This window comes from Mastigoproctus giganteus, chromosome 11 (assembly GCF_048544385.1).
Source record: "Mastigoproctus giganteus isolate SK-2022 chromosome 11, ASM4854438v1, whole genome shotgun sequence".
Taxonomy (NCBI): Eukaryota; Metazoa; Arthropoda; class Arachnida; order Uropygi; family Thelyphonidae; genus Mastigoproctus; species Mastigoproctus giganteus.
The window spans coordinates 32488407-32504554 of record NC_143585.1 but is presented as its reverse complement, the minus strand read 5'-3'; the positions used below and the strand labels follow the sequence as shown (position 1 = coordinate 32504554).

Below are 16148 nucleotides of genomic sequence, written 5' to 3'. Positions count from 1 at the left end.
TATTGCCGTCAAAAGAATTACTGCGCGAAGGGATGGAAAACTTGTTAAAACCAGGAGAGTTATCCTGACTTTTAACTCTCCTAAACCTCCTGATGAGATTAAAGCTGGATACATCAATTGTTCAGTGCGTCCATACGTTCCGAACCTTTTACGGTGTTTTAAATGCCAGAAGTATGGACACTCTCAAATGGCCTGCCATGGAGTCCTTGCATGCACTTGATGCGGTGCAAAGGACCACGAAACAACAGCATGTTCAGCCGCAAAACCCACCCGTGTTAACTGTGAAGGCAAACACCCGGCCTACTCACAAGCATGCCAGAGGTGGAAAGAAGAAAAAGAAATTCAACGGCTGAAGGCAGAGCTAAATATATCATACCAGGAGGCAAGGAAATCGGTAAAACCCCTGAATATCAACAAACCTACCTACGCCCAGAAGGTAGCAGGGAGATGTTCCATCGGAACTCAGACGGACATGACCATTCCTCCAAAGGAGTCTTTCACTCCCATCGTGCGTTATCTTTTAAGTTCTCAAAAACCTGCACAGAAAAACCAATCAGCTGCCACTCCTATATCAGTACCTCCTAATGCTCCACAAGCAACAAAGGAAATTATGAAAGAAAAGAATAAGAAAGGGAAAGCCCGAAAGCCCCCCCCCAGAACCCAAGAAAACATGGATGTCGAGCAGAAGGAGGTACCCGAAGATTCAGTCTTGGAACTCTTTGCGGAGGAAGAAATGGACACGGGACAGCGTCCATTCTTCCCCAAAAAAGATAAACCCAAGACTGATAAAAGTAAGCCCTCAGCACCTCGGAAGCCGCCTGATGGACCCACCAAGCCAAAATAATGGCTAAATTCCTACAATGGAATTGTCGTGGATTCCGGCAAAATATTGATGACATCAAGGCCCTCCTGCAAAAGCAGGATCCAGTTTGCTTTTGCTTGCAGGAGACATATCTAAAGGCAAATGACGATCCCACCATGCACAACATCACAATTTTTCGAAAGGATGGAATTGCGGATGTCTCTGCTCATGGAGGAGTGGCTATCCTCGTCAGCAATCAGACCCCAGTTCAGCCCTTGCTAATTACAACTAGCATGGAAGCTGTTGCAATTCGCCTTTCGGTGGGATTTATATTAACAGTTTGCTCTCTTTATTTGCCACCTGGGACTGACATCCCCCAGGAAGACCTTGATGATCTTGTAATGCAGTTGCCTCCCCCTTACTTACCTCTCGGGGATATGAATGGACATAACACCCTGTGGGGTAGTGCTAACATCAACGGAAGGGGACAAGTCATAGAGCGTATGCTCAATGACAATGACCTTTCCCTTCTAAATACTGGAACAAACACCTTCTTCCACATGCCTACCCGTACTTTTTCTGCCATTGATCTCTCTATCTGCTCCCCTTCTCTACTCCCTTCACTCACTTGGGAAGTGGAGGAGAATCCATACGGAAGTGATCACTTCCCCGTGATAACCTTGTTACACAGTGGGAGACTATGTCTTCCTTTTAGGTTACCACGGTGGAAGTTTGATCAGCGTGACTGGAATGCCTTCCAACATCAGGCAAATTTTGACCTCAGTACAGTCAGTCGGGAGCCTATCAATGACGCAGTAAAGTACATCACAGAAATCATTGTCCAAGCAGCTGCTAATGCTGTCCCAAAAACATCTGCCCGGTTTCCACCATTTCCCAAACCTTGGTGGAATTTACAATGCAGAATAGCAAAAAAGGCTCAAAACAAAGCGTGGGGGATATTTCGCCGTTATCCTACCACGAACAGCCTTATAGCCTTCAAACGTTCACGAGCCAAAGCATGCTACATCTGTCGTCAGAGTCAAAAGGAATCGTGGATCCGTTTTACGTCATCTATTAACCAATCTACTAACTCTAAGATAGTCTGGGATAAAATCCGGAAAATGAAGGGAAAATATACATCCCACCCTTCTTCAATCCTAGATTATAATGGATGCACTATTGCAGATGCAACTACAATAGCCAATGCTCTTGGGGAAACATTCTCTAACATCTCCGCAACATCCTCGTATTCCCCAGAGTTCCTGGTCCTGAAACGTAAACTGGAAAAACAAGCGCTTAATTTTAAGTCCAAGGGCCTCTATCCCTACAACGGGGCATTCACTATGCAGGAACTGAAAAGAGCCTTCACTCTTTCCAAAGCAAGTGCTGTTGGACCAGATGGCATCCATTATGAAATGATTAAACATCTTTCACCAAAATCTATGGTGGATTGGTGGATTGTCTGCTCCTTCTGTATAACACAATCTTTATTGAAGGGCAGTTTCCGGACTCCTGACGAAAGGCAATCGTTCTTGCCTTTCCTAAGCCAGGAAAGGATCCAAAAGTCACCACCAATTATCGTCCTATTGCTCTGACTAGCTGTCTGTGCAAAATCCTGGAGAGAATGGTTAATTCTTGTTTAATATGGTATCTCGAATCAAATGACCTTCTCTCCAACATCCAGTGCGGCTTCCGAAGGAACCGGTCCACTTTAGACCATCTTATTAGATTGGAAGCATCCATCTGGGATGCTTTCCTAAAACGCTAACACTTGGTGTCGGTGTTCTTTGACATGGAGAAAGCGTATGACACAACTTGGAGATTTGGCATCTTAAAAGATCTGCATAGCCTTGGCCTTAGGGGGCAACTCCCCATTTTTATTAAAAACGTTTTAGCCAATCGATCTTTCCAAGTTCGTGTGGGATCCTCACTCTCTCGTTCCTTCAGCCAAGAGGAGGGAGTACCACAAGGATCAGTATTAAGTGTCACGCTTTTTGCCATCAAAGTCAATTCCATCACAGAACAACTTCCTCCAACTGTAAACTGTGCCCTCTATGTTGATGACTTTAGTATATTTTGTCAGTCGTGCAACATGAGGGTTATTGAAAGACAGCTGCAGAAAGCCATTGATTGCCTTAATTCCTGGGCACTTGCTAATGGCTTCAGGTTCTCGCCAGAGAAGACCGTTTGTGTACACTTTTGTCGCAAGCGTAATCTTCATCCTGAACCTGAATTAAGGCTCGGACAAAATGTTATTCCAGTAGTGTCAGACACAAAATTCTTGGGGACTTGTGTTTGATAAAAAGTTGACCTTTCTTGAACATATTCGTCAACTTCGTACAAAATGCACGAGGGGACTAAATATTCTCCGCTCTCTCTCTCCTCCACGCGTTGGGGAGCAGATCGATGCACCCTACTACGGCTTTACCGTGCACTTGTACGACCCAAATTAGACTACGGGGCCCAGGTATCCTCCTCAGCCAGAGACAGTGCCCTTCGATAGCTTGACCCTGTCCATCATCAGGCCATCCGTATCGCTACTGGAGCATATCGCACATCTCCTGTCCAGAGCTTATACGTCGAAGCAAACGAACCATCATTATCCCTTCGACGTAAGCAGTTGTCTTTAAACTATGCTTTAAAGTTGAAATCCCTGCCAGACCATCCTACATGGACATCCGTTTTTGAGCCACGTTGGGAAAACTTGTACAATACTCATAAGACTGCCAACCGACCTTTTGGCATTCGTGTCCAAGAGCTACCCAGAGAGTTTAACATCATGGTAGACAAGGTTGCACAAACACGAAAAGAAATTCCTCCACCCTGGCATGCTCATCCCCCACCGTGCGACTTTTCCCTTAAGAAATGGGTAAAGTCTGAGACCTCATCATCTGTCTACCAGCAGCTCTACTCTGCACACCAAGATGAGCACTCAGACTTCCTGCCCGTTTACACAGACGGCTCGAAGTCTGAATCATGCGTAGGATCTGCTGCTGTCTTTCCGGACACTATAATATCTCAGCAGATTCCTCCTGAATCCAGCATATACACTGCAGAGTTGTATGCTATAGAGCTAGCCTTGGATCACATTCGAACTTGTCAATTCCAAAGGTCAATAATATATTCTGACTCTTTGAGTGTATTACAGGCTTTATTATCTCTGAGACACAATTCTCATCCAGTTCTTTGTCGGGTTCAGCAGAAGATACATTCTCTTCATGAATACAAGTTTGATATCCGCTTCTGCTGGATTCCTAGCCACACTGGGATAAAGGGAAATGATTTGGCTGACGCTGCAGCCAAATCAGCAACACCCACTCATAATCGTTGCCTGTCAGTCCCCTATACAGACTACAGGCAAATAATACGCAACAAGATATATTCCCAATGGCAAGAACTATGGCACAGACAGAGAACAAATAAATTATATCAAATAAAGCCTGTAATAGAAACATGGCAATCTAGTCTGCGCAGGAATCGGAGCGAGGAAGTTGTTCTTGCTCGACTCCGCATAGGACACAGTCATTTGACACATTCTTTTCTGCTGAGGGCGGATGACCCTCCTATGTGCGAGTCTTGCAACACCGTTTTACCTCTAAAGCATATTTTAATAGATTGCGTTCATTTTACCCATGTTCGCAATATATATTTTACCACTTTTACTCATCCGACTGAGCCTTATACACTCAGTCAGATTTTATCAGACAACAACAACGTGTCGGCAGTTTTTAAATTTTTACAAGCTATTAATATATACACACATATATAAATAACAATTTGACGAGGTAACCTTTTTAAAGGTTACCAGAATTTATCTTTGATGATATTTTAATTGTTTCCTGGCGCAGTATAACCTTAGTTGTTTTTGCGCCAATAAAATCAAAATCAAATCAAACTCTCTCTCTCTCTCTCTCTCTCTCTCTCTCTCTCTCTCTCTCTCTCTCTCTCTCTCTCTCTCTCTCTCTCTCTCTCTCTCATTGTAACAAATGCTCCTTTTGGTTCCTGGTTTTACACTTCAGCTCATTCATTAAATATGAGTACCAGTGATTTTAATATATCTTTATGGTAGCACTTTGCTACTTGTTTTAGTTCAGTTATATTTTGTAACACACAATTATGTTTTATTCGTGTGTACAACAGGACATTGTATTGCTCTATCCATGATATAATACTTAGTCTGCTCGTTTCCAAAGTATAGACTGCTGAGCAACTGTTCTCTTTCAGTGTTATATTCCATCAGTTTATATCATTAAATTTTGTAAACAATAGGACTTTTCCAAGATGTAGTAAAAAGTATATAAATGAAATGTTAATTGTACAAGGAGAGCTTGCAAATTAAAAATTTGTACATGAGAAGAGAAACAGCAGCCATATTTGTCCGTTGCAGCTCAGTTATAAATTTTTGTAAACAACAGCATGGAACAACCTTTTTTGAAATATTGGGAACAAAAAAAGCCACCAGGTTTATTGAGTACTTAGCAGGTGCCAAACTTGCCGTAGCAGTTAGTGTCATCACATGCAGTACTGTATTAGGGCTTTACCAAAAATTTGTGTGTTGGTGACAAAAATAGTGGAGATTTCACCCTTCAATGAGTAATATACACTGAGAGAGTGAGTTCTTGTTTGGTTTTAGGAGCATTAGCAACTAAGGCCATATTGCTCCGGGGATGTGCGGTGGTCATTCTCTAACCTTTCCGCATCCTCCATATTTGGTGGTCATGGGCTCGAACCCTGGTCTAATCAAGAAGCTTGTGCTGCTCCTGACTACGGAGGCACCGAGAGAGAGAGAGAGAGAGAGAGAGAGAGAGAGAGAGAGAGAGAGAGAGAGAGAGAAAATGAATGGAATTTGCCATAGCATTTATCAGCTTTACATAACTATCAGTATTTGCACCTTGACAAAAATCAATTACATACTCTGAAAAAAAATAGTATAGTGGAGATTTTGAGCTTCAAGAGGTAGTAGGTTTGTAAATAAAAGGGAGTAGCTGTCTATTCACAAAAAGTTGAAATCATTCAAGTGAGAAAACAGTGTCAGAAAAGCACACTTAAATTTTTTATACCACTAAAAAATGAAGTGTGCTGAAAATTTAATTTATTATTATCATGTCAACTTTATGGGAGGGAAAAAGGAAATTTTATACTAGAAAGAACAACTTCACTACAAACAAGAAAACAAAGAAATGGGACTTAAATTATGTTGATTTGGCGCTGCTGGAATGGTCCCATTTTAAAGGTACAGGCAGAAAAATTTGAAAAAAATTTTCTGCTTCTACCTTTAAAATGGGACTGAGACAAAGTTCTCTTCTTACATGAGTAATTGAAATGCAAGAATTACTCATGTAAGAAGGAGAAGGCTTGGATTCAAGAAGCTTGAGAGAGCTTTTGGGGGCATCACCCCAGATGTTGTAGCATGGTAGGGGATTTGCAATTTGTACAAAAGTGAATGGTGGTTTAGAAGAAAAATAGCACTGAGGGGGGAAGCAAACTTTTTTTTGATTCAGAGGAAGCAATATTTGTGATGTGCGTATGCCAAAATAGATTAGGAGCAGTAATCTTTAATCGATATAAGTGATTATTGTCTAGAACTCTGAATGTCATTGAAGATGAGATCAGAAGCAGACTCTTTTAGGGAGAAATTTGACAGGCCTGAGTTTTAGGAGGAATGCAGTTATCTTATCTAAGTTTTCTTTGCCTCATTGGAGAATTGCCTCATCTGGAGATCAGGATTTAAGGAATTGGTGATAGGTATTTGGTAAGTTAAGGTTGTTTGCACTGATCAGAGTTCAAATATGGATGGTGGAATGTCTGGAATGTAGAAATCCCAATTATAGTTTTGCCAATGACTTTGCGGTCATTGGCAAAATATAATTGGGATTTCTAGTCAGTCAAAAAAGGTCATTAATATGGAAGAGGAAAAGAATAGGAGAAAGACCTGTACCCTGGAAAACACCAACGTTAGTGGAGACGTCAGAAGACAAAGCCATCTAATATTGCTCTAAGTGACTGGTCAGAGATACCCAACTGCAAAACCAGTTGGCAGGCTATAAGATGGGAGTTTGTTTAGAAGACCTTTATGTGAAACACAAGCAAAAACATTAGAAATGTCAAGAGAAACTACTTGAGTTTCAGATTTTTCCATTGAATTTGTCTAAAATGAGGAACATAAGCTCATTCACCGGTGGATTGACACTATGGGTGCCACCCTTCTGTCCTGAGGACAAATTTCCATCTTTCGAAAATTTTTCCACCCCAAAAATTTTGATTGTGTTTTTAAAATAAATATGAAGAAATAATTATTTTTCTGTTACTGAAAATTGATGTTTGGGAACTTGCTTCGTGGCGGTCATTACACAAAGTTCTCTTGACAGTTCTGAAATATACAATGCTAATTAGATGCCAAAGTAAGAAGAAACTAGTATTTTGTCTGCAGATCAGACAAATCAGATAAAGCTGAATATCCCTTATATACCTGCAACGAATTATGGGTCCCATAGCTTTATCCTGGCAGTCTGTGAAATTCAACTCCCACAGAAAATTTCCGAAAAGTGAGTGCCATCAGCTGGAGCTTTTTGTTTTTATACTATTTATTAGTATCGGGTTGATACTATTTAGTAGTATCAGGATGCTGACCGATACTACAGAATTAACAGTTTTGAGGAAATAGGTTTGTCTTTTGTGTAATTTCTACTTCAGTAACTTGATAAACCATTTAAAGTTGAGTAAATAATGTGAGGTTAAATTATCCCAATATGTAATTTAAATTTTTGAGTATTCATCCCATATGATGCCTTTCATAGATAAAATTTTTAATTATTGTAACTGATTATTGTTCATTAATCATCAGACCTTTTTTAAAAGGTAATCTGCTCAAATGGCCTGGTATTAACTGAGATCTAAATTTTGTTGAAACTGTTCTGTGATTTTATAAGTGAATAGTGCAGTAGTGTGGTACTTTGGGGGGGGGGGGGAACTAAGAAACAGGCAAAACTTCAAAGATCCATTATCCTGTTTGATTTCATGAAAGTTCCCCCAATACAACATAAAAAAAAAAAGTTGTTCCTTTCAGTACTGGAATGATATGAAGCTGCCATTACTACCCATAGAGAGTCAGACAAAATATTAATTTCTGATAATATATAAAACAATGCTATTTATCATTAAAAGTTGTATTTTACTGAAAAGAAATTTGTTTTTTAACCTAAAAATCACTTCCGCAGAGCTGTGTAAAATATGTGGTTTTTCACTGCATTGTTTATTTTTCAAGAGACATTAGAATAGACATTAAACTTGGAATACATTCAAGTGCTTTTTTTCGAGTTCTTAATAATTACTACAGGCAATTTTTGCCATTTTTAAAGGATTTTCAATTATGCATCTGAAAATATGGTTGGATGCCACATTTTAATTTCGTAATGATTTCTTGAAATACAGCAAACCCCACATAACATGGTTGATAACTTGTGGCAATCCTCACATAACATGGTATTTTTGAGCTTTTGTGCTGGAAAAACCCTGCTATTATGTTAGATGCAATTTTCAACATTTCCATTCCTTTTTTGTGAATCCCTGCTGTTCACTCACTAGTTATTATTGCCTTTGTGATATTTTTCTAAAGCACATTTCTGGAGGTGACTACCATAAAACAATAAAAGCAATTTGCACTTTCCAGTTTATTGGTCTTTTCTGTTAGTGTAATCAATTATAAATGGGTAGTAAACTTGATCTTCTTGCTTTTGCTGTAGTACTGATTACTGGAATTCTGTGGGTTTTCACTTTATTATGGTGAAATCTGTTTCTCCTTCCATGAAATATTCAGTCATATAAAAAACAAATTTTCAGAAACTCATTACTCTGTATCTCACTTGGTGCATATCGTGTTTGTTGCAAATTGTGCGAGCCATGTTCTTTGTTATTAATTGCTTATCATTTTTACTGTTTTAAATTTTACAACCAAAAAAAAAGTTGATGAACAGAAATATCAATTAGTATGTACATATTACAGTACGTATTAATTAATACATACGTAAGTGTAAATTTATTTTTATTTTGCTAACTGGAAAATGTTCTTCCGATTTTTACTTAACATTTAAAGTTGGGGTCCACTCTATTTTTTTTTGGGAGATCCTTGAGTGCTATTGAATTTGTGTTTGTTTGAGACCATAAAAAATAATTGTAACTTCGAAGAGTGCAGTTCGTGATTTTAAAAGAGAGCAGAAGATACATGAATCTATATGCTGCAGAAGAGATTGTGCTTAGCAGTGATGAAGAGGAAAAAAATTAAATTAACATACATTATCTCACATGTAAGTATCACAGTCTGTTAAGTAAGTTCAGTTATTACTATTTAAGTTACTACCATTTTAAAAATAAAATATTAAGTTATTACTACTATAAAAATTAAGTTTTGGATAGCTATAAAAAAAATGCCATATTTTTGTTAGCTTTTGGATTGACCCCCCCCCCTTTTTTTTTTTTTACTGGTTCTTAGTCCTGTATAACATGGTTTCGCATTATACAAGATTTTGTAGAAACCGAACTACCATGTTATACTAGGGTTACCTGTATTTCAAGAAATTTTTATGAATTGATATTTAAAAAAAAAAAAAAAAAATTTTACGTTAATTGACATTGAATCCATTTTAAATGACTACTGTTTTTAATCTCATTCAACACTAGAAATTTGAGAGCCCAATCTAAGGGGAACCTAGATAATGAACTATTAGTAAAAAATTAGTGCAATAAATATTTGTCAATATTGTTGTTACCCACTGAGAATTGCCATGATGTATGAGGCACAGTTATAATAAATTCTGTATAAAGTGTTATATGGTTTTATATACAGTTTACTGTTTTATATGGTTTTATCGTATAATTGTGATTTCACTCTGCCAGTGATTGTTTCTTACAGTTGCAGACTAAGGACTTGAAGATACAAGAAGCGGAACTTGCTTCTTTGCGAGCACAAGAAATTCTGAAAAGCAAAACAGCTTCGTGGACAGAAAGAGAAAGCATTTTTATAAGTGAACAGAGTTCTCTTAAAGAAAAATGTCAAGATCTTCAAGTTCAGAATGATTCACTTCATCATCAGCTGGAGCTGGTACTTTTTTTTTTTACATGAATTATTGATATGTATTGTTCACTAGTATAGTCACAATCAGGCAGAATTCTTGAAAATTAAGTAAATTAAAAATATGACTGAATTTTTAATGTGAATTTTATTCTGTTCACATGATTTATAGTTTGTCGTGGATGCATTCTTTATGATAAAGATGGCTTTAAAATTAAAGCAGTATTGATTCATAATCAAAAATACTTATTTGTTTATATATTTTATTGGTTAAATATTATTATTATTTACAATTAAAATGATTCATTGCTAAATACATTTTAAAAAATTATAATTAAATTATAATTAATGAATTGCTAGAAAGAGGTGCACTCACGACTACTGGGATTAGAATATAATTTTTACCCAGCAGGAGGCAAACAACCTTACTGTACCACAGAAGTATTGATGAATATCATTCCCCAGAAATTTTCTTAGCTGAAAAGATATTTTCTTAGCTTTCAAATTTTTTCTTTGTAAATCAAGTTAATTGTCTGTTCCACTTTAGTCTATAACTAATCAAATCCACTGCCTTGTACCTGACTCATTTCCATGCAGTATAGGAAGAGTGTGTGTGTGTGTGTGTGTGTGTGTGTGTGTGTGTGTGTGTGTGTGTGTGTGTGTGTGAGAGAGAGAGAGAGAGAGAGAGAGAGAGAGAGAGAGAGAGCAGAACTCGAGGAACTCCAGCATTCATTGAGATGTTAGAAGACAAAGATCAATTACATGGAATGGATGGTCAGAAAGGGGTGAGGGAACAACTCAAGCCATAAGATGAAAGCACTTAGAATACCTTTAGGTCAAATAACATCAAAAGTCTTGGAAATGTCAAGAGTAACTGCTTGAGTTTTCTGAAATTTTTCATTGAATTTTCCCAAATATGAGTAATATAAACCAAGATGTTAATAGTAGGTAGACACCTGACAGAATCCCTATTGGCATCATTGACTGAATGGAAAGTTTTCTCGATGTATCCAGTGTTTATAATTTCCAAAAATCAGTGTAGTTATATTTCAAGTTTTCCTGTCTGATAGAAATTTTGTGTGTATTAACCTTACATTGAGTTATATGCCAAAATGTAACTAAGTTCGCAAAGTGATCGGATAATGAGTAATCAAAATTTAAAATGCATAAGGTTTAGTACAGTTGACTGAACATAACATACATCTTGCAGATTCAGAAAAAGAAAATACAACCACTCCCCGACTTACGTAAGGGTTGTGTTCCGTGGAACTCTACATAAGTCGGAATTTCCCTAAATGCTTATGCAGCACTCTCAACTATGCGCACTGAATTTGATTGAAGCAAAAATGAAATGTTCAACGAACATTAAATAGAATTATTCAATTTTTTATCTCATGAGCAAGAAAAATTAATTATAGAAGTGTACAAAATTACAAATATTTCAAAATTACAAAAAGAGAGAGAGGAGACGAGCATAACATCAGCAAGTTAATAAGCATGCCACTGTGGAAGTTTGAGGGCTGTGGAGATTTAGAAGGAATTTTTTCCAACACATCACAAAATTTCTCTGCAGCTGCAGAATCGGCACTGACGACTTCACTGCATACTTCAATGTTTTGGAAACCAGCACAATGCTTGAACCTTTTAAACCACCCACTGCTTGCCACGAACTTGGCTTGGGGATCGTCGTGCTTATCCTTAATATCTTCCTAAATACTTCTTGCTTTTGCTTGAATGGCCATTAGACTCGAGGGCATTTGCTTCTGAATCTGATTTTCCATCCATATTATTAATAGCTTTTCCATTTTTGATATAGCACCTGAACACTGTTTTGTGATTACTGTTGATATTAAATGGGGACCCATGATGTCGCCATTCCATGGACTGTTTTTTACTTTCAGGTTCGAAATGGTATATCCAACTTTCATCCTGAGTGAATAGATGAGAGAAAAAGTCTTCCTCATTTTTTTTTGGCACAGAGCTAACAACTCTTGTGATTTCTGTTGTCGATCAGCCTTCTGGAAACCAGTCAATAATCAAGGAATCCATCTTGCACTCAATTTCCATAAATGGAGTTGGTCATGAAGGACTGTTTCAACAGGGCCCACACTAATCTTCACCTCCTGGGACAATTCACGCACAGATATCCGGTGATCTTCCATGATTAATGACTCCACTTTTCTGATCGTGCTGTCATCAATGGCTGAATGGGCTCAGATTCTACCACTGTCCGACTACACCTAAACTGTCTATGCCAGTGCCTCACAATGCCATAGGAAGGGGCTTCATCCTTATATACAGCAGTCATCTCTTTGTGGATTTCTTTAGGAAATTTCCCCTTCAATAACAGGTACTGGATTACAGTTCTGGCAGTCGCCAGGTGGGAAGGAGCAGCAGTGCGTAGCACACGCTTCTTGATTAGACCGGGGTTCAAGCCCGTCACCACCAAATACGGAAGATGCGGAAAGGTCAGGGAATGACTATCGCATATCCCCGAGCAATATGGCCTTAGTTGCTAATGCTCCTAAAAACCAAAACAACAAAACAACAGCTCTGGCTTCAACTTTGTCCATGATGCTACTTTGTCACATGTTCAGCTCTTTAAGAGAAAAACAAATTAAAACACAGGGCTGAAATTTTACACCTCTAATACAGAGATATGTATGATGCTACAAACAAAATATCATCACTCTGCGATATGTAGAAATAGGTGAGGGCAATTCTTTATTGAACCACCCTTGTAAGAGCAATCTTTTATTGTCCACAGACAATAAAAGTTGACAACAAGAAAAAGGGACATTAGACTGTATCAGCAAAACAGTAATGCTCTCTGTATCCGGTTGAGATACATGAGCTCATTACAAAACCAAAAGTATCAGAAGTCAGTTATGCTACACTGAGTTACAAGAAGGATTTTATAATATAACAACCAATTTAAACTGTATTTCATTTTATAATTTCAACATAAGTTTTCTAGTGCTTACAAAGTTTAAATTCACTCAATAGTTATGTCATAGCATAATTATGTCATAGCATAATAAATGTGTTTAATCAAACAGTGGTCCACTTCCAATATCACAGTAACTATTGTTCAGAGAATGTTTAATATTTTTTAAACAGGCACTATTTAGATATTTTACATGTTCCAGTAAATTTAATTTACTACCAGTAATTAATCTGAGAAGTCTAATACTACGTTTGAGAGAATCTGTTGGTTGCTTGTCCTTGGGATTAGGATGCATCTTTTGTTTTCTGTAGAAGTGTACTGCCATAGTGTTTTGTACATATAACCAATGTTGTTTGTTATGTTTGTTATTTGGTTTTTAGGAACATTAACAACTAAGGCCATATTGCTCCGGGATATGCAGTGGTCATTCTCTGACCTTTCTGCATCCTCCATATTTGGTGGTGACGGGCTCGAACCCCGGTTTAATCAAGAAACACGTGCTACGCACTGCTGCTCCTTCCCACCTGGCTACAGAGGCACGATATAACCAATATCCATTATAGATGGGTCTATGACTATTTTATTTATATCATCTCACAACCATCTCCTATTTCATGAATATTCTGTAAGTGACATAAAATAGTGCAGTAGTTGGCATAAATATGTTTCTACTCAAGTGAAGAACAGGAAACTTTCTTCTTGACCAAATGGTAGTCATATCTTCTGTATCTGGCCAAAGCTATTGGTTGCAACTACTGTCCACTAATGCTTCCACCTCTGTTGCATCTCAACTGAAGATGAAGCTGATTTATTAACATCGTACTTTTCCTCTAACTATTGCATTAATGACCATATTAAATGCATTCCATTCAGTATCCCCACTGGTCTTCCAAAGGAAGATCAGAAGTTTCTTGATGCCAAGAAACTTCCAGGTTCAGATGACATTTCTGCATTTACTTTGTTTTCACTTTTTTTTAAAATACTTATTCCACTATTGCTTTTCTGACCAAATGGTAGTCATATCTTCTGTATCTGGCCAAAGCTATTGGTTGCAACTACTGTCCACTAATGCTTCCACCTCTGTTGCATCTCAACTGAAGATGAAGCTGATTTATTAACATCGTACTTTTCCTCTAACTATTGCATTAATGACCATATTAAATGCATTCCATTCAGTATCCCCACTGGTCTTCCAAAGGAAGATCAGAAGTTTCTTGATGCCAAGAAACTTCCAGGTTCAGATGACATTTCTGCATTTACTTTGTTTTCACTTTTTTTTAAAATACTTATTCCACTATTGCTTTTCTGTCACAATGCAACAAAAACTGCTTATATCCAGCCAATTTCTAAAGGATGTGTGACAAATCCCACCGTTCAAACTACCGTCCCATTGCACTCAACTCTTTCCAAAATAATAAAGAAATCCATTTACTGTCTTACTCTAATACTATTTTGAAACTACAGGGAATTTGCTTTACTTTATTAAAATTGTCAAATATAGGTTTTAAAGTTGTTAGGAGATATGTTTTAAGTTAATATTGTATTTGTGTCACATTCTTCAAATGAGAGGGAGGATATAGTGTTGTAAGCTAAGCATAGCCATGAATTCCAGTAGCTTATGATAAAACTTCGATGAACAATAGTTACTGTGATATTGGAAGTGGACCACTGTTTGATTAAACACATTTATTATGCTATGACATAATCTAAATTAAATTATGATGCCCCTGTTTACATCTAAGTGGCTTAGAGTGTCTAAATGCTATTCATCATAATGATTTGCAGGTTTCTTCAAGAGCCTTTTGAATGTCACCAGTTTACAGTTTATACACAGAAATCTAACAAACCCTATTCAGTTATTGCAGCTAAGTTCCTCTGCTAAGTTATAGCTGCAAAAATTCAATATTTTCCCAATCATCACATATGGCAATACATACATAATACAAAATTGTAAAACATATATAGAAATAGCGCCCATACTTCCCCAAAAGAGATAAATCCAAGACTGATAAAAGTAAGCCCTCAGCACCTCGGAAGCTGAATGATGGATTCACCAGGCCCACTTAATAGGAAAATTCTATAGTGGAATTGTCATGGATTATGGCGAAAAGCAGAAGACATCAAGGCACTTCTGAAAAAGCATGAACCACCTTGCATTTGCTTACAGGAGACCTACCTAAGAGCAAATGATGACCTCAGGATGCGTGACATTACTAGTATACGTCAGGATAGAATTGGGGATGGCCCTCCTCATCCTTGTGGGCAACCAGACCCCATTTCAGCCTTTGCAACTTACAACCAGCATATAGGCTGGCAATTCAAATTACAGTGTGATTTTTATTAACTGTTTGCTCTATATATTTGCCACCTAGTACTGACATCTCCTAAACCATAATGGAATTCAGAATGAACAGCAGCAAAAAAAAAAAAAAAGGTGCAAAACAAATCATGGGGAATATTCTGCCGATATCCCACCACAGCCAATCTCATAGCTTTTAAATGTGCATGTGCTAAATCTGATGTTATATCTGATGTCAGAGCAAAATAGAATCCTGGATCCATTTCACATCATCTGTTAACCCAGATGACCAGCATTAAGGTGATCTGGGAAAAAACTGGAAAATGAAGGTGAAATACATTGCCCACCCCTCATCACTCCTGAAATCTAATGGATGCAGACTCTACTGCAGTAGCTAGTGTTCTTAGGGTAACATCTCAGCAACATCATCTTACTCCCCAGAGTTTCTTGTCCTTAAACACAGCACTGACAAACAGGCCCTTAATTTTACATCAAAAGGTTTCTACCCATATAATGGGCCATTTACCATCCACGACCTGAAAACAGCACTTGCCATTACGAAGGCTACCATTGTTGGACCAGATGACTTCAATTATGGAATGGTTCTAAAAAGAGAACACTTGGTCTCCATCTTCTTTGATATGGAAAAAGTGTATGACACAACTTGGAGATTTGGTATTTTAAAAGACCTTTATAACCTCGGTCTAAGAGGTCACCTTCCTGTTTTTACTAAAAACTTTTTATGCACTGTCTTTTCCAAGTTCGAGTAGGATCCACCCTTTCTTGGCCCTTTTGCCAAGAAGAGGGGGTACCACAAGGATCTTTATTAACTGTTATGCTTTTTGCCATTAAAGTAAACTCTATTACCGAACAACTTCCTCCAACTGTAAACAGTGCCCTCTATGGTGATAACTTCAGTATATTTCCTCAATCATGCAACATGAGGGTCATTGAGAGACAACTGCAATAAGCCATTAATTGTCTTAACTCCTCGGCAGTGACTAACAGTTTTGGGTTCTCACCAGAGAAGACC

The 16148-nt window shown here is 37.8% G+C and overlaps 1 protein-coding gene across 2 annotated transcripts in view; it reads left to right on the top strand.

Annotated features, from left to right (window-relative positions):
* Mgtor (nuclear basket protein megator) overlaps window positions 1–16148 on the top strand; it is a 676213-nt gene that overhangs the window by 309312 nt on the left and 350753 nt on the right. For both annotated transcript variants that reach the window (XM_090385135.1, XM_090385134.1), the window contains exon 28: window positions 9711–9899. In XM_090385135.1, coding sequence (XP_090241261.1) covers window positions 9711–9899 — 189 coding nt within the window. The remainder of the gene's footprint in view (window positions 1–9710; window positions 9900–16148) is intronic.